This window comes from Ixodes scapularis, unplaced genomic scaffold (genome assembly GCF_016920785.2).
Source record: "Ixodes scapularis isolate PalLabHiFi unplaced genomic scaffold, ASM1692078v2 PGA_scaffold9__187_contigs__length_104089568, whole genome shotgun sequence".
NCBI classification, from domain to species: Eukaryota; Metazoa; Arthropoda; class Arachnida; order Ixodida; family Ixodidae; genus Ixodes; species Ixodes scapularis.
The window spans coordinates 23,719,288-23,747,281 of record NW_024609884.1 but is presented as its reverse complement, the minus strand read 5'-3'; the positions used below and the strand labels follow the sequence as shown (position 1 = coordinate 23,747,281).

At 45.6% G+C, this 27,994-nt stretch overlaps 1 protein-coding gene and 1 non-coding gene across 2 annotated transcripts in view; both read right to left on the bottom strand.

Annotated features, from left to right (window-relative positions):
* The window catches only part of LOC115322661 (probable CoA ligase CCL7), a 29,281-nt gene extending 28,760 nt beyond the window's left edge, over positions 1 to 521 (bottom strand). The window contains exon 1 of the mRNA XM_040218341.2: positions 58 to 521. Within this exon, the coding sequence (XP_040074275.2) occupies positions 58 to 243 (186 nt within the window). The 5' untranslated portion in view covers positions 244 to 521. The remainder of the gene's footprint in view (positions 1 to 57) is intronic.
* A 24,983-nt stretch (positions 522 to 25,504) lies between these two features.
* Positions 25,505 to 25,586, bottom strand: Trnas-aga. The gene has a single exon. It is a non-coding gene; the product is annotated as a tRNA-Ser (tRNA).
* Positions 25,587 to 27,994: the final 2,408 nt, after the last annotated feature.

Below are 27,994 nucleotides of genomic sequence, written 5' to 3'. Positions count from 1 at the left end.
AACAAAAACAAAAGTGAAAACAGCCCCAGCACGAGCGTTTTCGTAACATGGACCTACCAGAGCAGTCCGGTCCTTGAACTTCCTGCAGGTGCTGCGAAAGAAAGCACCGACGTCCACGTCTGGAATGGGCAGGTCCTGGACTGTTGAGCGGACCACTCCGTCCTCGATGACTACCGACATGAGTCTGTCAATCTCTAAGTCCAGTTCTTGTCTCGGCAAGCGAAATGCGCTAGGTTCGGGCATTCTTTTATTATATAACACAGGTCCGACCGACTATCGTCTCAGCGATCGCAAGCAGCCAAGCTGCGCGGGCCTGCTCCACTGAGTGTGCTCAGTCACGCAATGAATACAAGCTGCTGAATGTACTCTCGTTGTCCCTTGAGTGCCGCAGTCAAGGCCAACATGCGATCTTAATTGCGGAAAGTCGGAGAAGCACTGGTTATATCTGCATTTCAGCAGCGAGCGCCCCGGAAGGAGGGGACGCTTTACCGCCACGCAAGCAGCGAGACAAGATTAGCATTGATAAGAGCTATTGTAAAATCATCGTCGTTTTCAAGGCCTCGGCCTACATCTGTGGACGGAAGCCAACCCACCTTCTGTGGAGATTCGATACGAGACCTTTGTAGGTCACTTTTGATTATAGCAAGACACACGAGCTCCTTCCGATTTTGATGATTCAATTGTATGCTATATGGTTTTATTCGGACGAATCTACTCTGAAATATGTATGGCTCGTGCAAAGTGAAAGAAACATTAGAGTTTGAACGGTTCTAGTATTACTCGTGAAGAATAATCAAGGATCTACATTCCACTTGGATAAAGGTTGCACCGGCATTATCTGGCTTTCGTAATTATTCACTGATATGCGCGTGGAAACAGCCCGGCGAGATATCCCACAGCACGGGCAGGATTTTGCCCTCTGAGCGGCAAATCTTCGAGAGGCTGAAATCCCACTGTTGACGGGAAGTCGAACAGGTGAGAAACCAAAAGCTGAACCCTTGTTTTATGTTTGCCTCATGCCTGCGGCGCCAAACTTAGGGTTCAACGTGTTTCCGGTTTTATTATGTTGCCTAATATTCACCAGCTCACCTGGGACCTCAGTCTTCTTTCAGAGTTATCTCGATTGCTTTATGAACTTTCACCGACGCTGCTTCTTTATTGAAAAGAAGGAAAGCGAAGAATCACAAGTAGTCAGGCAAACAGTTATCCATTGAATCAGATTATGAAGGGTACTTTTACAATTTGACTCGGACAATAAACTTTGATGAACTTTGAGATGCGAACATCTCATGTATATGGTGATCGCTCAAAACCTCTCAAATAATATCCATAAAAAAAAAAAAAAAACGAAAAACAGTGAGTGAACATTTTTTAGGGTATTCTTTTAGGTCAAGTTGTCTGAGTAAAGAAGAAGGGGCTCCGCGTCTGCACATATGCCCGTACGACAAAGCGTCGTATTATTGTATTACACCGAGTGTTCCATTCTATTTCGAACAGATTTATTACAGAGCATTCCTAAAAGATGCACTAATACAGCTTGGGCAGGTAAGTCATACGGCCAGGGGGACATCATATAGGTGCTAATCTTTGCGATAAGTCGGATAATTAACTAAGCTTCCTTAATTAACTTCTTAGTTAGTAAAAATAATCATATGGTTTTAATTAGAAACTTTGCTTTCCGACACTGCTAGCTTTGCGCCCGCTGCACAAGTGGTAACTCTGGTGCTCCCCCGAGTTTCCCACGAGCTTCAAGTCGTTCTAAAATTGACTGATATAGTGGTTTTTGATTATGCTCGGCGTCTATCTAGTTAAAACCATATGATATTTTTACTAATTTAAAATTTAATGAAGAAAGTTTAGTTGATTATCCGACTTATCGCGAAGATTAGCCACCTGTATGATGTCCCCGTGGCCGTATAACTCACCTGCCCAAACTGTATTAGTGTATCGTTTACGGATTGTTTCTAATAAATCTGTTCGAATTAAAATGGAACACATGTTATGCAGAACTACGTAAACTGTGCTCGGTAAGAGAGACCGTTCACATTAAAACAACAAGCCCAAGAAAACAAGACTAATTTTCAGTGACGAAGACTGGACACAAGTTTTTCAACGAATCATATATAAAGCTCTGGAGTTGGATGAGATGGGGGGAGCTATAAATCTTGAGAAAGTATGAAAAGGAACTGTGCTTTAAAGCACAACAAATACTAGACAGTTGAAGCCTGAATCAGGAATCCAAAGTTGAAGCCTCCTTTTTTTTTGTGTGTGTGAAACCGTTTTTGATTGTAGCGTATGTCCTGTGTCCTCCTTCTACTTCGTGTCCCGTCCTTTTTGCGCTGGTTTTTAAAATGTCGTTTTTGATTGTTTCATGCTTTTGTTTTTATCTTAGTGGAGTCCGGCATCACGACTAAGACCAGGAGATGCCAAGATTCATTTACCCTTACAAAAAACCAGACACGAAGGCATGAAAAAAAAAAAAAAAAAGACAGCACGGTTTATGATTGTTTTTTTTATGTAAATGAGACGAAGCTAGGGTAGTTTTTGTTTCTTGTCTAAGATTGATGGTGAGTCAGAATTGCCCCGGAAAATTCAAGGTTGATTTTCGTTACGCATCGGTCTCTAGGCGATGTGTAGATTCATTTCGGAGCCAACACGCATGCATATAACTGCGTGCGCGCCCATAAAATGACGCGCAGGCTAGACGACCGAAGGATTTCCGAAAGCGAATTATCAGTGCCCTCTAACATCCACCCCTTCCTGTAGGGAACGTCATCCCAGTCTGATGCGCCGTCAACTCAGCAATCAGACGCGAGACCGATGCCAAGGGTCCTGACGCGTTTTTTCTACACGAGGGCCAGCCGAGTGCTGACGCAGCATATTGTGTCCAATCAGTGTCTGCACAAGATGTCACTATGATGGCGTCAAAATTCTATACTTTGTTCCAGCTTAAGTTCCGACGCAGTCGATGCTACCCAACTTATAAGACCAATCAAGCTGCGTCAAAAGTCCAAATCACTGGGCCTTTTCTGTTTATGATCGGTTCAGAGGTGATCGAACACGTACAGAAACATGACTAACGCCATGATGTTGCGCTTTTGGTGCTCTCTGATTGGTCCCATGAGCTCATAGCGTCGTCTGCGTCTGGATATAAGGTGAAACGAAGTATAGTGCACATGATTTGACTATTCTATAGGTGGTGTTGGCTCATGTCGGCTGGTGACGTGCGCGGCCAAACGCGTCACGCGATTGACCAACCGCTCATTATGGCCGTGTTTCAAAATTTACTCGATCCTACTCCAGAGTAAAGGTTTTGTACCCTTGGCGTTCTAAAACCTACCCGCCTCTAGCGTTTTCAATCTGTGCTGTCACGTGATACGATCCGCCGGAGTAACGCGGATCCATTTGTGTAAGATTTGGAACACTGCCTATGACGTCTTTAGTGAGGTTAATTAGGCTTTCATTGACGACAATAAGAGTAATGTCACAACTTTCACCGTATACGGGTATTGGGCTAAGAATACGATGTCTGCAATCTTCCACCGAGCTCTTTACACCCACTCTCTAAGTTGTCGTTCGCAACTGGTAATAAGTAGCAAGGGCCACAACTCGTGACGCCACGGCAACAAAAAAAAAAAAAAAATACTTGTCGTGAAATCACAAACAAAACCCTCAGGCGACGCCATCCAAACATTACGCCGCTAATAGACAGCCAAATGTAAGGGTGGCTAGGAAGAATGCATTCACTGGCATGACGCATGAGACAGAAAAAGTGATGCAGGAAAGGCAGCGCCTTTCTCAGCATTTCAGTTCCTCCAGACGTGCACAACACGTCGATGCCGCTAATTTTGCTGCTGATTTCACGCAACAACATCGGTTGGTCGTAAAATTCCTGCGCCGTATTTAGTCAAATAGCTCGGCGTTCGGCTATGCCAGTGCTCAGCACTCAGTGACTTCTAACACTGACGTCGATGACGTTTCACAGCAAAAGACTAATATTTCTCAGCAGCTGTCCAATCTTTGTTCTTTCTAAACCCCCCCCCCCCCCCCCCCCAAAGAAAAAAAAAAAAGAAAAGTTTTTTGAAAACACACACAAAAAAAAAAACAAAAACAGAAAACAACGTCGTTACATAGTAGTATTACCAACAAGCTGAATTTTTGTGAAACGGGAGAAAGACCACGAACAGGTTACGAGTAATATGCGTCTGTACCAGACCACTCGAACTTATCTCTTGCGTTGTTTCCCGAAAGTAAGACATATCACAGCGTTATTAGCGCTTTCAGCGCAAGACAGAAAAACGCCACGAGCCGTTTGCCAAAATATGCGAGCAGGAAGTAAAGGTAACCGAAACATCGTTAATCTCGGTGGGAGTAAATTATTCAAGGTCCAGACTAATTTTCCGAACAGCGCTTCGGCTCCTTGCAGGCCAGTCAGAACATGCGTTGTACATCAGGTGGTGCCCGCAGCTGGCGTCGACTGGGAAGATATATCACGTGCTAGCCGACAGCACAGCTAAGTTGGAGGGGATTCCAAACGGGCAAGTGGAAACCAAACGAACCTACAGAATTTCATTAGGACGGCGTGCGTGCTCGAGTTTGAAATACTATTCCGGAGACCTGTTTTAGGGGATACCCTTCCACGAGACTTCAACAGTCAGTTAAACCGAAGCTGGAACAACCTTTTAATTAAAAAAAAAAAGACAAAAAAAAATTGCGAGAGTCAGGAACTAGGCACTTTAAAATAACGGGAAAAAGTTTGTTTTTAATGTTATTATATAGGAGCCACGTAATAGACCGATCTCACCAAGCGTTCGACGCACCCGCGACGCCGCCATAACATTAGTTCTCAAGAAGCAGGTGGCAGTGCCGGAGACTAGCGGTGTGCGAATATTTGAGTTTCGGATTTGAATCGAATAGGGCGCCGAGAGGGTGAGAGAAACGAGGAAGCCAAACGCCGGACGCCGGCGTTTTACGCGTTTTATTGCGTTCGAAGAGTGCAGTGGAGACAAACACAGCGAGTTTTAGGTGTACCCACTAATCGTTCCAACCAGAGCTCGCCGTTCTGACGTCCCCGCGTGCCCTCTTGTCCTCATCGATCTCTCTATTTGTCCGTCCATTGATTGCCCGCATAATTCTATTTGGCTTTCGAATTCTCAGTACTATTCGAGTTTTCGAATGATAATTCGATGCTTCGAATATCAGTACTGCTGGCAAAAATTCGGGCCTATTCATGAACACTGTCAATATGGTGACATTCTCCACACCGGCCTCTGCAGTATTTAAATCAAGTCTACATTGAGAAGCCTTGACTGGCGAATCAGTTCAATATAAAGTATAGTTGGTTTTCTTGCATTCCTCGAGTGTAGCAATCACACTCCTGGCTTCTCGGATGCACTCGACGAAACCCGCTAACCATGCCCGTCGCCATTTTGAATTCAAGGAGCTTGCATGATCTGCAAGTAACGTCCAGAATATGCAGATTAATGATTAAGGTGCAGACAGCAGCGATAACTATAAGCCCGGCTATTCCGCTAACCCGTCGCTTCTCGTGGCGTCGAGCGAGGATGTTTACGACGTCACCTGATTTAAATGGTTCAGCCATATCACTCTAGAAAAATCCAGTGTGTCTACTTTTCCGCACAACACTCGGAGAGCCAATCCCCGCAACTTACGGAGGCAGCTCAGCGCATGATGATACCGAAACATATGTTTAGACCAAAAAACGCAGTCTGAGTTGTGACATTACACAATGCAAAATACCCCGCTTGCATTGCTTAATGCGAACAAGCGAACAAGAGCGTCGTCTGCTCCTCGTGCAGGTCCTGGAGTTCGAACGCGTCGGACGCTGGCATTTGGTGTTTGGCGTCCGAACGGCAGACCCCCACAAGGGGCAGACGACGCTTTTGTTTGCTCTGATCGGAGGGAGATAGGGTGTAGAGACAAAAGTCAGTTAGCCTTTGCGTCCACCCACTAATCCTTCCAATCAGAGCTCGGCTCCCTGATGTCACCAGACGCTCTCACCTCCTTTTTTCCTTTGGGTTTCTCTCCGCGAGCCAGAGAATGCTCATGTGAAGCGCGCAAATACTGCAATGAGCGTGCCCTTAGACGTGTTTACGGAAAGGCATTTTCGTAAAATGACGTCGGACACTCGAGCTCGTGCTGCAGCTTTAAAGCATGGTGGGAAGCGGGCCGCAAGAATAGCTCCGCCTCCGAATTGCCTCAAACAAATGCCTTACTCAATGAACATTTTGCCAGTCTTCCGCCTTCTTGTCTTAAATTTCCGCAGTCTCATATGCTGCCGACTGTGCGGAGCGATCCTAAGATGATCGGTACTCGCCTCGCGCTGCGTTTAAGCTGTCATTGACTCTGCTATATCTGTGGATTTTCTGAAATTGCTAAATCGATGCTGTTCAGCACCGGCAACTGAACTGTAGCTCAACACTAAATGGTAGGTTACACTGACATACGAGCCATCTTCTGCATGGGCGATGCGTTTTTTTTCTTTTTTTTTTTTTTTTTTCCGCAAAACCTTTGTTTTGGTTTTCATGCTGCGACAGACTACAGATGGGCGAAGGTGCCTTGGTGGAAACTGTTCTTCCGTGCACGTCCGTACCTCTGAGGGAGAACACGATTGAAGCCTCCCGCGATCATAGACACGTCCATATCGCCGTGAATTTAGCTTCCGCGCATTCCCGCGATGTAATCTGATACGCCTAGTAGAGCATCAAACATTCCCCCCCCCTCCCCCCCCCTCCCCCTTCTAAACCCCCAGTTGTATGAAATTTCGAACTACTGACTAGGGCTGGACACTTGATCAATTCACCTACCGATTAACGGATTAATGTTTTGATCACAATCAATATTTTTAACCAGTTAATCGGTAATATTTTGACGAATCAAAATGAAATAAAAGATAAACGCTTTCACCACCGCAGACGTGGATGATTATACCTGTATGGAAGGCACATTTTAGGTGAAAATTTAGCCTCTACAGTAAACTGTAGGGGCGAGAGCTGTAACTCCAGAGAAGTGCAGAAGCTTGCACGTGTCCCGACCTTTCAACGCCGTGCAAGTGTCCGTTTAGTGCAGCAAAGACTATTGTGAACAACCAAAAAAGCTAGCTCTTGCCGGAGAATATCAACGAACCTTCTTGCCTCATGCAGCCAAAGTAATAATATGTGAGTATTTGTAAGTCGAGCCGTTTATCACATGCTTATCACAAAGACAAAAAATAGAAATTTTGAATTTTTAAAGACATTAGGCTTGGAAATTAATGAGATTGATTAATCGAATAAAGTGTGGCGTTTAATCGGGCTAAAACGTTTAATCGACGCCCAGCCCTACTGACCTAACATTTCAAAGACACCTATGACCGACATAAAAATAATCAAAATCAATAATACTGTGTTGGTCTCCTTTCATCACGGATTGTATCAGCCACTAGGAGGTCGAGAAGCGCAACCTGCACTTTGATAATGTTTCTTTCCATAAGAAATTTAAATAAAGTTCGTGGAATGCACTTAAAACTGGTAAACTGATCATGCTCAACCGAAGCTTTATTGGTAGCTCTAATGTATCGGTTTATGAGCAACAGTAAAACAAGATTTATCCATCGAGGGTCAGTATAAATATCCAGAAACAAAGAGGAGGGGAAAACACGCCAGTACCAAGCCGGAAAAGCGGATTGTGCCATGATCGAGGAAGATGGTTGATGTCTGCGGCGGCGCTACGATCGCGCCAGAGTCGGGTGGTGTGGGCAGAAGGGCGCACGTTTTGCATGGGCGTCATAGCATTTTAGCATGCCGCGAAGCTGTGTGGCCGTTAATTGCACCGAAAGGTACAGCACAAGTAGCGGTGTGGGTTTCCACAAGTTCCCGGCGCACTCTGAAAGGCGCAGGTGGTGGATAGTATCCGTGAATCGAAAAGAATGATCGCCTCGCGCGGACGACCGTTTGTGCGGCAAGCACTTTCTTGAAGGCAAGTGCGGCTTTCATTTCAACCTCCGTCCCGAGGCTTGCTTATGTGCAGGGAAACCGTCGTCTGATCGAGACAGCCCGGATTTTGTTCCCACGATGTTCGCGCACAAAGCACCGACCAAGCGCTCGTCGGATACCCGCTACGCCCCTGCTACCAAGCAGAAGAGGATCAGCGACATAACGGCAGTGTTGCAGGCGGTACCGAAAAGAAGTAACGAAACACGTTGCTCGTTACTTGCGAATAAGAGGTACGCGTTACCGAGCTACGTTACCTAAATATAAAAGGAACGCGTTACCGCCTCTGATAAAAAGTAATGCAGGTTACTTCTGCGTTAATTTTTAAATTATGATTTAACACGTTTTACTGTTTTGACGATACAGGTGTGCATAAGCTCATATATCCAGAAACCTTATGTTCATGCAGAAACTGAACATAATTACTTTATTTCTTTTTACGGTTTCACCTAAATACTCACGAGAAAAAGCGAAAAAAAAAAAACCCGCAGAAAACTGAGATATTCACATGGCTTGACGCCCAAAAACACGGAAAAAATTGAAGTGTAATTTCTTTAAAGGGGCTGAAATAACGTTAAAAGAAATCGCAGCCTGTAATTTTTATCCTATGTGCTTTGCCCCAAGTGACAGAAAACACCCAACGTTCCTCGAAAATGTTGCGTTTTCACTAAGTAATTGGACAATTTAAAACTGTGTTTTACCGGCCTGCAGCCGCACAGCGGTGGTCGTCGGAACCACAGGGCGCGGCCGGCGTGACGTGGACGTGACGTGAGCGTGATGTTAAATGATGAACGTGTAAAACATTGACAAGTTGTGCAATTATCTGCTAAACATAAGGCCTATTTTTAGAAATCTGGTCGTATTGACATAAACAAATGTATCAAAAGTATCCTACCATTACGAAATATCATTATTCGTAGTTTTAGTGGCGCCATCTATCAGAGGTCAACAAAACCATTTCTGCTCTGTGGCGTTGCTCACTTGCGCATAGTCCTGTAGCTCTCAAGTTTTGAGCAGCGCTCCAGGCGAGCAAAATAGAATATTCGGCTCGCGTTTCGAACGTGCGTCATTACGCTTCCAAACTACAGTTTTTTTTTTATACTCCGTTTCGTTCTAAATGCCAGCGTAGCTGAGGCTACAAGAGCGAGCTGCGAGCTTTCAGCGTCCCTGCTAGAGCCACTAAATAAGCTGCGCTTAGAGTATCGGCACTCCATTCCCCGACATTGTTGTGGGCGCCGCCATTTTGGCTCGTATGCAGAACAGACGCAACGGCCGATCGTCATGATTCAAAAGTGCGACTTCCTCAACATTAGATTCGGTGTTAGGAAGGTCACGTAATACTGCTTTGCTCTGTCGCGAACGGTTTAAACATTTGTGGAGGGCGGAAAAGCATTTCCTGTGATTTCAGATAAAGCTTCAGATAACTGACAACCATGATTTTAAGCCACAATATGGCCAAGTGTCGTTACTCTGAAGCGTAGCTTATTTAGTGGCACTAGTCCCTGCCTAGCACGCGCTCGTGCAGTGCGAGCATCGTTCAGGAGAACGTGCTTTTGCGAGTAACTTCAGCTTCGCTATCACGTAAGAGAGATGCTATATGCACTACGTAGTGCACTTTGGACGGAAATTGCTATATGCACTACGCGGAGAGCTCATGCCGCTCGGGCCACCCTTTTTCGAACTGCGCGTGTATCACTGGGGAGCTCGTTAACACAGCCCCCCGCCTGCGTTAACGCCGCTTCGCGGCGACAGTATGCGGCTGCTAATCAGAGAAGTTAACCAGTACACGCCGCTTCGCGGCGTCCAGCCGGCAACCCAAGCCGCGCTGTCCCCGATCTGCGAAGTCTGCGAAGTTTCGTCGACAACATTCGGTTTTTTTTTTTTTAGTGTTCATCGCAAAAAAAGAAGAGTAATGCTATATGCACTCCGGAGTGCAGCTCGGCCGGAAATTGCTATATGCACTACGTTTGTCTCGTATAAAACGAATAGTCAGAACAAGTTTCTTAAGCGTGGCATAGCCTAGGGGGCGGATCGAGCGCGCGTGCCGAACGTGCAAGACGTTCGAAACATGAGCTTCGTGGGAGCGTCTGCAACGGCCCTTGCTGGCCGCGGTTCTAATCACTCCGGTGAATCGACGAACGATGACTATAAAATTGTTTTACCACAGATGCCTACAGGAATTACGTCTGGAACATCGGTGCTTCTGCATTATCGATTTGAAGGGACGCCCCTACCGTATCCAGGATTTTCGACAAGAGATGGCCAGGTGCGGCGTACTCGGCGACATCGCAGCACTTGGTGCGTACCAAATGAATCATGTTTGGATGGCTACCCTCCAAACGGCAGAAGCAAAGAGACGACTCGTGGACGCCAAAGAACTGCAGGTGAAGGGTCTTCGGTGCCTCGTCGTGGATCCCAGCATCACGGAGGTACGGCTTCGTCTCCACTGGATCCGCTATGATGTGCCGGACGACGTTGTGCGTAAGGGATTGGAGCCGTATGGCAAGGTCCTGAAAGTGAGCCGGGAGAAGTGGAACGTTGAAGGCTTCCAAGGGATCGAATCAACGACCAGGTGTGCGCAGATGACACTGAACGAAGGCGGCACGCCCGATACCATGCCACACCAGCTTCGGATCCAAGGTGGTAACGTACTTGTTGTGATCCCTGGACGGGCGCCCTTGTGCTGACGCTGTAAGCGTACAGGTCATATTCGACGAGAATGCAGGGCGCCGAAGTGCTCGGAGTGTTTTCGCTTTGGGCATGATGGCACCGAGTGTGTCAGGTCGTACGCCAGGGTGGCCAGCGGGGCCGGGACGGCCGAAACCAATGACCACGCCATGGATGCCGAGGAAGCGGAGCGTACTATCCACGGCTTGGCGCCAGAAGCTTCAACCCCTGCCAAAGAGCGCAAGAGTGAAGGAAGCAGCTCCTTGGAGGCAGCCAGAGAGAACGGAGGTCAACCGGAAGGCGCACCTCCCAGCGGTGCCGACGTGAAGCCCTCTGATGCCGGAGCAGACAAGGAATCGAACGACGCAAGCCCCGACGGACCTTCAGATATGGACGACACCAGCGAGTCGACTAAGCGAGCCTTCGATGACGATACGGCAACAGGAAACGGAGCACGCCAACAACACCCCTGGATGCAACGCACGAACAATGGGCGTTACCAGCCCGCGCCCAACGATCCTAAAGAGGAGCGACGGCGCAGGGAAAGCAAGTAAGGCGTTCTTTGCCTGGTTTCCATGTGTTTAAGATTGCTGCACCAAGACAACTTCGACCCTGACTGCTTAGGTTTTCAGTGTCTGCACCGAAGCACAGCGCATGATTTGTGAGTCCCAATCAGCCATTACAGTTGCAACGCTGAATGTTCGTGGTTTATGCACTAGGAAAAAGCAGTACCAAATACAGCGATTATTGTCGAAAGAGCAACCCGATTTCTTGGCGTTGCAAGAAACTAAATTGGCTGAGGCGGAACAGGTAGAGGAAGCAGTCAGGCCTTTCATACCTAACTACGAAATCTGTGTGACGTATGCAATTGGTCATTCGGCAGGGTGTTTCCTGTTTCTGAAGAAGTCGGTACCGTTGTCGCAGTTATGCGTTACTACGGACACTGAAGGACGTTTCATTATGTGTGATTTTGTGCTAACGTCAAATTAAGCTTATTTGCACTTATGCCCCAAATGTGACCACTGACCGCGCTTTATTTTTTGGCGGTTTACGTCGGTATCTTGATTGCGATAAAGCCCTAGTCCTTGTGGGGGACTTCAATTGTGTTGTACGACAGTTGGATAGATCGCCAATAAGACGGAACGCTGATAAGAGTGAACTACTTTTGGGCGAAATGTTGGAGGATTTTGACTTGGTTGATGTGGGCACTGTAAGGAACGCGAAGAAGGAAATGCGCTTCACCCATTTTCAAGCGTCGTCCAGTGCGCGTTTGGACAGGGTGTATGTTTCTGCCCCTCTAGCAGAACATTTAGGAAAGTACCATGTCACTCCAGTCTTTTTCTCAGACCACAGTCTGGTTATCGCGACGATAGGCGACAGAGCACCTGAAAAGAAAAAGTTTAATTGGAACCTATGGAAACTAAACATAAAGCTTCTGAAAGACAACGTCTTTTTGAAAAACGCAGAACAGTTTTTGAAAGATGCTTTTAAAGAGCCGGGAGGGGACATTTTCGAGAAATGGGAACTGGCAAAACAAGAAATCAAGGCAATCGCCATTGAGAGGTCGTCAATTCTTTCGTACAACGCCCGGTGTGAGGAACGCAGTTTAAATAAGGACTTGATAGAGCTGTGTAAAGCAGAGTGCGAAAGACCCGGTAATGGGGTAAAAGACGTGGAGTATGTCAGAGAAAAATTAGATCAGCTCCACCGCGAGGGCTATCGTGGTGCAGCAGTGGGCGTCCGTGCAGAAAAATACACGATGGGCGAGCAGCCCACTAAGCGTGCCTTGGCAGACGAGAAGCGTTACGCACTTCGGAACGAAATAGCCGAAATTGAATTCAAGCAAATGATTACTACGGATCCTGAGAAAATAGCACAGGCCTTCCTCTAGCATTACACACAGCTTTTTGCTAACAAAGCGCAAGGGTGTCATACGGACATTTATGCCCAGCTTTTAGAAAAACTGCCAAGGCTATCGAATGATGAACGCGAAGAGCTTGAGCAAGAAATTACAATCCAAGAAGTGGAGCGCGCAATCGACGACCTGCCGAACTCTAAGACGCCGGGACCGGATGGATTGGGCGCAGAATTTTACAAGAACTTTAAGACCCTAATAGCTAGTGTTTTTTTGAACGTAATTCATACTGCCTATGAAAGAGAATGTTTGCCCTTTTCGTTTTCTCGTGCCTACACTGTCCTGATACCGAAATCTGATGACACCGTGAAACTACGCAGCGTCACCGGTTATCGCCCAATAACGTTATGCAATACCGATTACAAGATCGCGAAAATTCTTGCGCGTCGCCTTCAAGGTGTCGCATGTGAGATAATAAGTGAGCATCAAACGTGTGGGATACAGGGGAGGACTATCTTGACAAATGTGCATGTGGCTCGTAGCGTCCTGGAGGCCTGCAGTGACAGCACCACGCAGGTTGCAGTGCTACAGATAGATCTAGATAAGGCATTCGACCGTGTGAGCCATGATGCACTCTTTGATGTATTGAGTCATGTCAATGTGGGTGACGCCATCCTAAAGGGTGTAAAGGTGGCCTATAAGGACCGTACAACAAGGCTTATAGTGAACAAAAAGCTCAGTTCTGTAATTAACGTACGAGAGTCGGTACGACAAGGATGCCCTATGTCTCCCCTTTTGTTTAATTTGTATTTAGAGCTTTTTTGTTTAAGCGTAAAAAATAGTCAACGTGTCCGAGGTTTCCAATTTTATAATGCAGAAGTAAAAATAATGAGTTACGCCGATGACATTGCTGTTTTTTGTAGGGACAAAGAAAGCGTCACCGAAGTCATAACTTTGGCTAAAAGGTTTTGCCACGCTACTGGTGCTGTTATAAACTGGGAGAAGTGCCGTGGTTTCTGGCATGGCGCTTGGGCCACTACACCCTCAGAATTTAAGGGTGTATGCTGGGACACAGTGCCGTGCAAGTACCTCGGGGTACCATTGCAAAGTTTCCGGAATAGCCAAACGTACTGGTCGGGTGTCGCTACTGACCTGGACAGGCGTGCTTCTCGTTGGAAGCAACGCGAGCTGTCCATTTTTCCCGAGCGACTGTTTGTAACGTTTTTCTTATTGCGAAGCTCTGGTATGTTCTTCAAGTCATCCATTGTGCGCGAACTAATGTTCAAAAATTTCATCGAATTTTTGCCACGTTTATTTGGAGCTCGAAGTATGAGCCAATGAGACGAGACAATCTTTTTCATCGAGTTTGTAACGGTGGCGTGGGGCTTTCCCACCTTTTTGTCAAGCAGCTTGTGTCACGCTTCTTTTTTTTGAGAGACCAAGAGCACCCGTTCATTCGCACACTGATCCAAACAAAAGTGTCACCACATTTGCCATCTTTTCTTGTTTCTTCTCATGGCGGCGAGCCAGCAAGAATCACTGGGTTTTTGAAAGAGGTTGTTGACACGATGGGGTTTTTGACAGCACGTTTTTCTTTGAATTACCTTTGTGATGTCAGTAAAAAAGCGCTCTATCGTGATTTAGTGTTGAGTGTTTTCCCCATGCCCTTGTAGCGAGGTGTGTCCCAACGTGGCCATGATGTGTTTAGACGTGTAAAAAGGATGTGTGTTCCCGCGGCTGTTAAGACTTTCTTTTATAAATTACACACGAATACCTTGCCAGTTAAGGTTTGGCTTAAAGAAAGAGGGATCTATGTGCCATGGTCGGTCAATTGCCTTCTATGTAAAAAACCTGAGACTATTGAACATGTGCTTATTTTTTGTTGGGACGCGGTATTTTTCTGGGATGTCCTCCAACGCACTTTAAAGAAAGAACTACCTGTAACCCCAACAGGGATACGTTTCCTTAGTGTGGATAATGATAATGAAGTTCCTTATGACATGATTATGTTGTTAGCTTTGTGCAGCATTTGGAGATCACGTATGGCTGTTCGACATGCTGACCTCGACGCAAAACAAGTGCGGATATATTTCTTCAACCTTGTAAAACAAGTACAGAGTGTGTATTTGAACTGTGAACCTGAACCGGAGTGGACTAGTATTTTAAAATCACTCCTCGAAATGCGTGATTTTTAATACGCTGTGCAAAAGAGCTGTACTACAACGCTGTTAGAATGACATGAATGTTGCTGTAACTACCATGCAATAAAGAAGAAGAAGAAAAGAACGAAAAAAAAAAAAAGAAGTGGCATAGCCTAGGGGTTAAGGTGTTCGCTTCGTACACAAGTGGACGCGGGTTCGAATCGCGGTGGGCCGCATTTATTTTTTTTTAAATTTTTCTTAACGTCGTTTTGTCGAGGCATTTGGCTTTTATTCATATTTCTTTTTTTTTTTGCGATGAATACTAAAAAAAAAACTAAAAAAACACCGAATGTTGTCGACGAAACTTCGCAGACTTCGCAGATCGGGGACAGCGGGGCTTGGGTTGCCGGCTGGACGCCGCGAAGCGGCGTGTACTGGTTAACTTTTCTGATTAGCCGCCGCATACTGTCGCCGCCAAGCGGCGTTAACGCAGGCGGGGGGCTGTGTTAACGAGCTCCCCAGTGATACACGCGCAGTTCGAAAAAGGGTGGCCCGAGCGGCATGAGCTCTCCGCGTAGTGCATATAGCAATTTCCGTCCAAAGTGCACTACGTAGTGCATATAGCATCGCTCTAAAATATTACATTTGAAAGGAATGTTTAATGAGACGCTGAGGCCACGAGCTGCATATTTTTTTTTTTCGTTTTACGTCTTGTCATTGCGCGCCTAAACATGCTGACAGAGGCCAAAGCTGCCTGCGAATCCGGAAACCTACCTCCCCATTAAACGTCACAACCACGTGACAACTAGATTACCGGAAAGACGGTGTGAGAGTTGAGAGTGGCCGCGGGGGGCACATATTTCAATCTGTCTTTAATTTGTTAAAAAAAACAACAACAACTAGGGCACGTATTGAAAAACGGTTTTCTGTTCTAGATTCCACGGGTGGTAGGGATTAACTACAACACATATCGACCTGAAATCCGAGAATTGTTGCACAGCCCCTTTAAGACTTGGGAAGTAGTAACGAGTAACGTAACCATGTTATTTGAAATAGAAACGTAACTACGTTACCCGTTACTGTGTCGAAAATGTAACGAGTAGGTTACTACGTTACTACGTTACTGGAAAAAGTAACGCGTTCCTGGTAACGCCATTACTTGTAGCGTGTTACTGCTAAGACTGCAGAACGGACAAAGCGTTACTGCTTCTCATGACTTGTGGTCATGAGGGAAGGAAAAATATACCTTGACTTGAAGACGCTCTGTGTATTTAATCAATTAATAAATAAACTTCCGCAGACCCACAGTCTGCTGATCCCGCCGGCAGTGCCGAAACCGACTCGAAGTAATCGTAGGCCTCGAGAGACTAGTACCCCTGCACCGCGTCGGCCATGTACTGGCTTGGCGAAAATACTAAATAAACGGCAACATGAGCCGTCGACTTCGGTGGCAGCAACTTTACGTTGGAAGTCCAGCAGGCCTTGTGTACGACGTACGGATCGTCGAAGGCAACGCCGTCCACGCACACTTTGTTTCAATACCACTGCCGTTTAGGTTCGAGTAGCGAGCTCAAATAGTCGGGCATAGCATACGACATACGTTGTCAATGGATACGACGCACAAATAAAGCTAGAAGTGTCCCTACAACGTCTACAATGAGCGCACGCCACTCTACGCAATGGCGAAAACACAGAGGGCCGGGCCGCTTTTGCCCACATAGCTTCCGCGCATGCGCGGCCTTTGGGCCGTGTTGGTAAACAGAGCCGCTCCGCGTGTCGCTCTATACGAAAAAAAAAACGATGTACATTTGAAGGAGGCATGCCGTACCTGCTATCTTGGTAGAAGATCATGCTATAGTGTGAGAGAGTGTAAAATAAAGATAACAAAGTGTGCGTGCCGGAGAAAGAGGGAGACAATATTGTTACCTATCATATTCAAAATTTCATGCTTATGATTGCTGGGTGAACTACCCGTTTATTTCAATAAAAACCTGTGGTTTAACGTTTAACAAAACCCATATTTACACGTTGATTGATGGTATGATGCACGATCACGTAGGCTAAGCAAGCGACTAGCTCGAGGTTGGCTTCCTGATAGCTGGATACTGAAGTTTTCAGACCGCGGTTTTCCCGGTCTGACGTTCATGTACTGCAGACCTTCGACAAAGTGTCCTGGCGTGGAGTGCACACCTTCTGCATGGCACATTTCGTACCACTGAATTTCTTTTTCTCAGTAAAAACATCTAGGAATGACCATCAGCATGTTCCGATGATGTCACGTGTAAACCATGTATTATTATCGGGTCATGCTGCAGTCTCATTGATGGCCTGCAGGGACAATGAGATGATAAGTGGGCCAGAGCACCCTCTGTCTCTACTAATGCATCACGAATACAGCAGGAGGGTATCTTTATCTAATTTCTACGAGAGACAAAGAAGCGGGCAGCTGAGCACTTGACCTGTGCCTCGATGTAATGTCGCATGGCCAGCGATATCGTTCCCTTATTAACGACGCGCGTCTCCAGGACTTCGCTAACTGTGATGACACACACACACACACACACACACACACACACACACACACACACACACACGCACACGCACACGCACACGCACACGCACACGCACACGCACACGCACACGCACTCGCACTCGCACACGCACACGCACACGCAAAATGTTCTTTGTCTGAAGATAAAGGCTGTAATATTTTGCAAATCTTTTGTGAAACTATTATCCTAAGTCGCAGTGACCTATAGACGTTTCCTGTTTCCTGTCGTTCTTAGTCACGTGGGTTCCGTATCTCGTATGCGGGCCGAAGAAATAATAAAACATTTCAACCTGAAATGTGCGAGAATATATAGGTGAGGCAAAAGAAGAATGTGTGGCAATCACGCATTTTTCGTAAACATCTTCTAGCGGCATAGAGAGATCAAAACGATGTTTTACCGCATACTAGAAGTGACGACATTCAGGATAGCTGCGCCCTTGTGGAAAAGGTGTATATACCTTTTCAACGCTTATCACCCGGGTGAAAAAGTCTGTTGCAAATTGCTGGGCAATTGTGTTACACGATTACACGTGAAGCGTTCCGGTATTGCTCCGGAACGTTAAGGCTCTGTTATACTCCGACGTCGAGCGTAGCAAACGCGGCGTAGCGCAGCGCACACAGATGCTGCTGATTGGTTGCAGATATCGAGTTCCTGCTTGAATGAAAAGCGCACGTTCCGCGCTACGTTGCGTTGGCTGCGCACCTCGTCGGAGTATAACGAAGCCTCTACCAAGCCCGGTGCCTACGTTCACGGTGCTCTTAGTCAGATAACTTAACATGTGGCATATAAACTGGATAACAGTTCCTGCAATGATGACACTGGCGCTAGTCGGGTTTATCTTTTTATTGCGAGAACAGATAGTGAGATACTTGCCGGGTTTCGCGCCGTCGACCGCGCTCCACATCGACGCGGGCCATTTTCGGCACTTCGCCAAAAGATTCCACATTGATGTCACGCCGCTGACGTCACGCCGGGCATCACGTCACCTGTTAGCTCGTGTCAGTTGACACAATGACGTGACATTGTCGAGTCACTTTGCACAGTGACACCACGCGACTCTATGGTGTCAGGTGACACCCTGAGTCACGTGATGTCATCATGTGTGGCGTCACGTGAGAATACGTCGTCACCTGTCACCATGACGGCACGTGGAAACATAAACGTGAGACTGCTGATAATGGACACAGCAAAAACAAAGCGGTTTAGCTAATCATGCCACAAAAGGTTCTCGGGTGATAAAAGCAATAAAGCTAGGTGGGTGTTAAGGTGCAACCCCACCGTGCATGACGAAGCATGCTTTTTGGACGGCTTAAAACTTTCTTTCTATGTATCTTACAATTATTAAGTAAATGTCAAATTGAAGACCTGCTTTTCAACGATACTTTGATGTCTCAATATTACGATTAGTTTTAGCTGTTAATTAATTATTTAGCTTTCAGCAGACCACAGTCTCTAATATTGAAAAAAAAAATATTTCTCGAGTTATAACGCCCCATCGTCCATGATATTTTACGTTAGCGTTTGGTTGGATGTAATAAAATAAAAAAGTAAGCAATAAACCGTACAATTAATGTATATTTCAAAATTAAAAAATAAAATTTAAAATGGTATTATTTTATAGCGCTATAAAAACGGAATCACGTCAACTAATCAAAATAACGAGACATTAAATTACGAAGCATCCGTTGATATTACATTTTCCAGAACTTCCATATTGATATATTACACGTGAAGAATGTTATAAGACCTTTAACTTTTCCCATTCAGGTACGGAAAATTGTAGTTTCCTAATATAAAATACAGATGGCGACACGTGTTCAAGAACAGCTTGCTGTGCATTTTCCGTCGTGTGCCGCTTGGAACGCCACGTGAAAGACAGAAAGAGCGCCAGATGTCGGGGTGTCAGATGCCTGGATGCCCGCAGTGAGCGAGCCAGAGATGTCAGAACAAGCGCGAGGCTGCGGGTGCACCACAACCACTTTTGCGCGCGTTCTACCGTGTGTCGGTACACATGCCCGACGCGATCCAAATGAAATGGGCACCATGAAATGCATTCTACCATTTCAGATTCCGCCGCGTATGCGAAAACATTCTAATGTTTTTATCACTTTCAAGAATCATTTTCGCAATCAAACAATGCTTGTCGGAATGGTTTGACTATATTTTGTTTCAAAAACCACCTCGGTGGCTCTTAAGTCGCAATGATATTAAAACAAAACACAAAACATTAAATTGTCTCAGTGTCTCTGAGCCAACGCGGTGGCCCATGAATCCTTATTTGTCGGGTTTAAATATCGACCGAGGTGCCCGCAATCCGATGGAGGCAAATCTCAGATGTCGTTTGCACGTCAAAAGATCTCTAGTTAGTCAAAATAAACCCGCAATTTTTTTTTATTGGGGCATGTTAAGTGATTTTTGTTGGTTTGGCTTGCGAAACCCTAAGATCTGAATATTAGCTTTGCTTTCCCTTAGTTCGGAGTGCAGGCAACGCTACGGGCTGATGAAGCCACTGAAGCAGCGCCAAGAGTGGGGGTTAAGCTGTTCGTCCTCTTTTTCTGCTTAGCGGTCGGGCTAAACTAGAGCCACTAAACAAGCTACGCTTCATACACATCTTGGTGCTTAAAATGATGGTTATCAGTTATCTCAAGCTGTATTTAAAATCACAGGAAATACTTTTCCGTCCTCCACAAATGTTTAAACAGTTCACGACAAAGCATAGCAATATTGCGTGAGCTTCCTGGCACCGAAACTAATGCTGAGGAAGTCGCACTTTTGAATCATGACGATCGGCAGTTGCGTTTGATTTGTACTAACCACGAAGTTGGCGGCGCACAGAACAATATCGGGGAAAAAATGCCGATACTCTAAGCGTAGCTTATTTGGTTTAGCTCATAGGCTAAACCAAGTGGGGTGGGGGATCGTTGGCCAAGTGTGTTGTGGCACCGCAGATCAGAGCACGTGGAGAAATGCTCGAGCGCGAGCTCCGTTCAAAGCACGGAGCTCACGCTGCAGAACCTGTAGGAACTAATTTCCCTCGATGTGTTTGCGTTTGTGTTTCAAGTAATCTCAAATGTGCCAGTGCATGAGGCTTGTGTCTCGAGCGGCCCTTGGAGACAAATGGCGGCGCAGCACTAAAATGACTGGCCCTTGAAAGCGAATGGCGGCGGAGCACCCGGTCATGGTACGTGTCTTGCGCGTCTCCACAACAATGGTTGGCGGTACTTGTAAAAAACGCCTTTATCAAGGGGCTTTAGCAGGGACCCTGGGTTCAGTCACCCATCTGCATCCTACCGTCGTGCGATCGTGTATCACATATACTGCGTGATGCACGTTAAATACCCCGAGCCAACAGCTGTACTGCACTTTTTATAATCTACAACAGGTAACAATGTCGCTCTACAAAACACCTGATCTCTAAAATAACTAACGACTAATTTTAAATGCGCCGTTAAATTGCATTTTTAATGTGTGTTCGCGAATTCGCATTCGTTTTTTTATATCTTTGATTTTTTGGTGTTTACTTATGATGAAACAGACTATAGTTGTCGGACTTCAGGAAAAATGTTATATAACTAAGAAAATGGCTTGTAAACGCAAAAGACAAAAACAAAAACAAAAACAAAAAAACACACACACACACACAAAGGGGCACTTAATAAAAATAATTGAAATGATAGAATTTATTACAATTATGTTTTTCCAAGGTTTGAGAGCACCAAAAGCAATAAAAGCGAGCTAGATGCTGTGAATGGTGCGCTTCTTCACTGGAAGTATAGTTCAGGGCAGTATGCTCGCACTTGTATGTTCCGCTTCGCTCGCACGATAAAATCAAATCCTTTACTGGTAATGTATTTAGTGAAACAAAGCTTACCTTCTGTATATGTGCAATGCCCTCAGTTTTCGCGTGATTACATGCGTGTTTATCTGTATTGTTTTCGTTTCCCACTGCGATTCATTTTGTGCTCTTTTGTGTGCTAGTGCTACATACATGATAGAGACCAAGGTAACCCAGGAGCATTCTATTTCGCGGATTGTTAGAAAAACCTATGCAACTTGCCACGTGTGCCACAATCAATACAAAATATTCTAAGCTGCCCATGTGACAGCTTGCCTGATTAAACATTGTTGTTTGTCAAGAACAATGGCGATTGTATGAAATCACGTGGGAAAAACTCGTTTTAAGCACGCGACCATTGGCATGCAGTAAATACTCATAATCGGCGCCGAGATGATTGGTAGCTGTCAGTAGATGGAGATTTTCTACCAGCTCGGAGTTAGAATGTTTCCTTCTTTCTCTTGTAAGCAATCAGGAGACAACTTACACGAAATCTGGGCGTAATAAGGTGCTATGAGCATCCAAACATAACGGCCTGAGCAGTATACGTGTACAAGCTTTAGCTTTTGATGCACCCTTAACTTTCGATACGTTCGACGCTAGTGTAAATTGTAGGGCTGTTTCATTCTTAATCAGCGTACCATGTACGTGCTTACACTATATTTTATACAACGTCAAACTCTACCCATGCGCATCTTTTTCATTTATGCACACCACTACTTGCGTGCAAAAATCACCAAATTAAGACTGGTACAGGATGTCACAAAAAACAATTTACACTTTTTTTTACCACAAAAATAAACTACGCATCTCCTAACGCTCATTCTTCACCCAAAGGCAGCTCTAAGACACAACCAGATGCCAAAGTTTCATCCCAAACGGACACCTTATTCAAAAGTTATAAGTGATTTTCTAAAAATTTCAATGAGAAAATGGAGCCAGTTTTTACCCGTTTTCAGGTTTCTGATGCCCATAGAGCCCCATGTATTCGAAAACTCTGTCGGCCGTCATTTACCCATTGAACCTTTCAGAAAAACTTATAACTTTTGAAGAAGGTGTGGGATTGAGCTGAAACATTGAGAACTTAGTGAACAGTGATATTGAAAAAGCGGAATCTTTTAACACATACTTTAAATCAGTTTTTTCACCCAGCGCTCTTGGAGGTATTCCTTCTGTGCCTGATAGAATAGCAAGAACTGTTATGACAGAAGTGATAATAGGAATGGACGGGATTTTAGCACTTCTAAGAGACCTAGATACTTCAACGGCATATGGACCAGATGAGCTCTCGCCCGTAATTTTTTACAATTGTAAAGAGGAAATTGCAAGATACCTACATATAATTTTACCAAATCACTAACAACTGGCATAATTCCCGACGATTGGAAAAAAGCAAACGTGACTCCAATTTTTAAGTCAGGATCAAGAAATCTTGTTGAAAACTACCGCCCGTGTCTCTTACATGTGTTGCGTGCAAACTCTTGGAGCATATATTATATAGCTCAATATATAACTTCTTAAGTTCCAGAAATTTTTAGAGCGCAGCTCTTAGGGGCCCGTTTCCAGCCTGAGCGGCGTCGGCGTCGGCGTCGGCGTCGCCGTCGGCGTCGGCGTCGGCGTAACCGCGAGGTCACGCGACCCCCAGGTCACGTGACCCCCCGAGGTCACGTGACCCCCCGAGGTCACGTGACCCCTTGAGGTCACGTGACCCCCTCAGGTCACGTGACCCCCTCAGGTCACGTGACCCGCCTCAGGTCACGTGACCCCCTAAGGTCACGTGACCCCTTCAGGTCACGTGACCCCCTCAGGTCACGTGTCCCCCCTCAGGTCACGTGACCCGCCTCAGGTCACGTGACCCCGTGAGGTCACGTGACCCCGTGAGGTCACGTGACCCCGTGAGGCCACGTGACCCCCTGAGGCCACGTGACCCCCTGAGGCCACGTGACCCTTGAGGTCACGTGACACCGTGAGGTCATGTGACCCCTTGAGGTCACGTGACACCCTAAGGTCATGTGACCCCTTCAGGTCACGTGACCCCCCTCAGGTCACGCAAGCCCCCTTAGGTCACGTGACCTCAAGGAGTCACCTATCCCTCAGTATGCTTCCATCTTCCTCAAGAGCTGCGCTCTAACCGGCGTTACAGGGAATTGTAAACGGCTTTCACTTTTTTCTCTCCTTCCCAACATGGTTTCCGTCGTGGATATTCGTGTGTAACTCAGCTAGCTGAACTTACACATTACCTTTCAAACGCCATTGACAACAAAAAACGAGTGGATTGTATATTCTTGGATTTCTGTAAGGCTTTTGACACGGTGCCACATAATTTGTTATTTAATAAGCTTACATTAATAGGAATTAATGAAAATATTATTAATTGGGTTGCGGTTTACTTATCTCAGCGAGAACAAAGTGGTCAAAAACTAAATGGTAAAAAATCTTCACTTGTACTTGTAACCTCGGGGGTGCCTGAGGAAAGTGTACTAGGACCTTTGTTATTTCTTATATTTATTAACGACATTTGCGAGGGGATACAGTCAAACATCAAGCTATTTGCGGATGATTCTGTATTATACAGAGTTATAGAAAATGACGCAGACGTCTGTATGATGCAAAAAGATTTAGGTGTGTTAGAACGCTGGTGCGATTATTGGGAAATGGGCTTGAATATAAAAAAAAAAGTGCAAATACATGTGTTTTACTCGATCTATTGTTAGCATGGCTACATATAAGATAAAACATTATGAACTTGAGCGGGTAGATAAACACACGTTTTTGGGAGCTAATTTTTCGTATAATCTAAAATGGAATGACCACTTAGATAGTATTGTAGCAAAGGCAAGTAAGATGTTATTTTTTATTGGGAGGAATTTTAAGAATACATCTCGTAGCGTAAGAGAAACATTATATTTTCTTTTATCAGACCAATTTTGGAGTATGCCTGTGTTATCTGGGATCCACCTCAGGGTTACCTCGCGAATAAGTTAGAGCGAATTCAAAATCAGGCATTAAGGTTTGTCACAGGCGGTTATAGTCCGCACTCGAGCTGTACAGAAATGAAGAACAGACTGGGTTGGGACCTTCTTAGACTTCGGAGAAAGTGTTTGCGGTTAAAATTCTTTCACAGTATATATCACGGGGAAACGGGCATTGAAAAGGGTCGTTACATTCTCGAACCACACCATGTATCTTCAAGGCGGTATCTTTCTAAGACTGCGGCAGAGTATCGTTATCGTACCGACTGTTTTTGTTATTCATTTTTTGTTCAAACCGCCCGGGAGTGGAACGCCCTTCCGGAAGAACTGATAGCTATTATCAATAATGACGTCTTTTATGACAGACTGCAGAGAAGCGTGGTCGAGTGAAAATGTAGTTCTGGATGATTGTCGATTGCGTTACTGAAAATGTTTTTTGAATGCGTTTTCTTTTGTTCCCCCCTGCATAATGCCTAACGGCGAAGCAGGTATTTGTGTAAATAAAAAATAAAAATAAATAAATCTGGTTCTGACCTTTAGCGCTACCTTTTGGCGGAGAATGAGCGTTCGGCGATGCCTAGTTTATTCTTGCGGTAAAAAAAAAAATAAGTGTGTAATTTTTTTTGTGACACCCTGTACATTGCTTAAACTATGTGCAAAAGCTATTTACATACCCAGAATCTTTGCCTGGCCAGTCATTGCATTTATCACTGGATTCGTATTAAAATTAATTTGTATTATTTATTGCTGTGAGTTAATTTTTAACCTCGGCATTTTTTTAATATGACTCCCGCACCAGTTCTACTTTGGGTTTACCAAACTCAACATCTAAGCCTGAGTGTCATTTTTGTGTTTTCCAGTCTCGTGGTTTTAGTCAAAATAAACGCCCAGCTACCTAAATGAGACACCTGACCGCCCCAAAATAGTTCATTTGTTTTGATTTTTTAGGTTTTTAATTCCTCAAGCTAGAAGTTTGGAAACCCAAGTCATACACGTCATCACGTTTTCCTGGAAATCCACAAAGAGCCAAACAAATGCACGACAAAAGGCCGGCCCGTCATATTGTCGCCCGCAGAGCCAAGAAAGCAACGCTCAGTCGCGGACTTCTGGAAGATTCGTGTTCATTCTTGCACCAGACGTAACTTTCGCCCTGCTTTCTTGTTCTCGAAAGTGCCAGTTCATCCTCGCCCCGAGCGTGCGATGCTCGAACCTTCTTTGGCGAACTTTCGAGATAGTGAGGCACTGTAGATAAGCAGCTGCCCACGACCCTGTCGAGTCAGTCTCGCTCTCGCTCTCTGTTACGCTTTTTAATCGCCGCCTGCTTTTCTGCTGCCTCGGCGCTCTTTCTTTACTTTTTTTGTTTGGCACAAGTTCGCCGATTAAGCCTTTATTAGGGGCGAAGCTCCTTAGGGTCTAGCCTTGTCTGGCGTCCGTGCTCACATCGATTGCCATCCCATCTGTCTTCTTAAAAAAGAAAAAAAGAAATGTTTGCGCAGTCGACAGGATTCGAACCTGTGCGGGGAGACCCCAATGGATTTCTAGTCCACCGCCTTAACCACTCGGCCACGACTGCGGGACGAGTAGGGGGCTCTGAGACGTGGTAGTAACTCAAGAGCTGGGGATGTCATCGATGAAACGTTGCATGTAGCCACTCGACGTCTATACAGGAGAGGACGCTGCGATGAACTGCGTATATAATCGCGTTAAATTTTGCATGAATTAACTCAACGTTTATAGACGAGAGGGCACTGCGGTCAAATGCTCAAATGCGTATATAATCACGTTCCAAACCACACATTCTCTTTCTGACATGGACCCTTGACTTAAGCGGTGGAGATGCGTTCCCATGGCATCTAGCGGATCAAAGCTGATCCGCTAGAAGAACCACTGGCTCTGCGTTTTGTTTTTCAGTTCAGTTCACTGTTCGTCCTCTCGCCACCTTCATTCGTGACAATATAAATCTGATCACATTGAAATATGTGTAATTGGCCTCTGGCCTCTGAAATCTCCGATAACGGCGAACAGGCAATTTTATATTTTTCAACGCGTCGGTGGTTTTGTTGTGCCTGTTTCTTGCAATTTGGCTCAGAACGATTTTCGCGTTTTGTTCTGCCCACATTTGCTGGAGACGTGAGCTCGGAGCGTAGGCAACTGGCCCCCTTGCCCGAGAACTGGTGCAGCCGTGCGCGTTCCAAAGAAAACTCGTGCAGAGAAAAACAAGCAAGGGACCAGGGATGTCAAATTCAAGCTATAGAAAAATACCCTACTGTATCGAAGCGCCACTACGCACGATTTCTCGCATTGATGTAAACGCTTGGATGGATGAATGAATGAATCCGGCTGAGCCCTTTGGATCGGGCGGTAGCTTACGCCACCTGGCCATTTTGTTTTACCATTTAAGCTTAGAACATTTAAATGTGAAAACTATATTCGCTCCGCACTGAAAAGAAAGTGAGGCTATAAAACTTGCCATCAGTTAATAAGAAAATATCTAGTTTTCTCTCCCTTTCTGCCACCATTCACTTAATCTTTGCTTGGTAATCTCTACTTTCTTGAAATCCACTTTTCCTTCGCTGTCTCTAAAACCCAATGACTTCATTAAATCTAGGTTGTCTTCGGTAAGCGTAGGGTGAAGCCCTTTACAGTAGAGTATCAAGTGCTTAGCCGTCTCGTCCTCCTCTCCACAAGCAGCGCACACTTTATCCATTTTTTATCCATTTCCTGTTACTTCGCTCTGTATGTTCTGGTTCGCAAAACACCTGCCCTTGCCTCAAACAACAATGAGCTTCCCCTAGAATTGTCATAAATGCTTTTTTTGCTGATTCTGAACCAACAGATGGCGGTGGGATCGCCTGGAAGGCGATTCCATCGCCATCTGTTAGTTCAGAATCACACTAACCAAGGGCGGAGTTGCACCTTAAGTTCAGAATCACACTAACCAAGGGTGGAGTTGCACCTTAAGCCGGAGAAACCACGGGCGTGAAATTAGGTGGAGCTACACGCTTGAATCGTGAGTGCACGATTTTAAACGTGCTCGTCAGTGACCGCAAGGCGGTGTTAGTTTGTGTCCAATAACATTGCAAAAGACGCTCAGGCAGTCACACCAACGGCATGGAATGGTTCATGCATACACATGCATACAGTTTCGTCGTTCCCTGAATTTCAAACTTAAGCGCGCGATTTTAGAAGTCTTCTTCAGTTAACACAAAAACGTCCTAATTTGTGTCCAATAAAGTTGTTTAACAGGTTCGTGAAATGCCCTTTACGTAATATACCCTCATTGGTTCCAATACGCTATGGAATTTTCGTCCGGTGTGTGATACGGTTTAACACGAAAAGAATTTGCGGACTCTGGTGCGTGCTCGCACTTCTACCGTCCATTCAGTCCATCTGCTCCGAAATGACACCTTAGCGGCTCCCACATCAAACCTCAGCTGTCGCAGTGTTTCACCTTACGGGTTGCTTAAGTGCCCTGACTTCTTAAAGCGCAGCTCTTAGGCGCTCGTTCCGTCATTGAGCGGCATCACCGTCGGCGTCAGCGTAACCGCGCGCGTTGCATTATGGGAATAATGCAAGCGGACGTACCGGCGCTTTGGAGTATGGAAAAATTTCCCCGATAAATTTAGCGGAAATATTTTCCCGCTAAATCTAGCAGAAATATTTACCCGCTAGATTTAGTAGGAGAATTCCCCCGCTAAATTTATCGGGAAATTTAGCGAAAAGATTTTGCTAAATGGGAGGGGAGCAGGAAAGGAGGAGGGGAGGATAGGATACGGAGAGGAGAAGGGGCTTACCCTCCCCTCCTCCTCATCAAGAGCTGTGCTCCTATTCGGCATTACAAAGAATTGTAAAGGTCTTTCATTTTTTTCGCTTCTCCTCGCCTACCTCTTTCTGGTCACTTGACCTCTCCCATCAGCCAATCGGCACCGAGCTTCGCGGCTTCACCTTTATCCCGGCTTCCCTTTTGGGCTTCATGGAAAT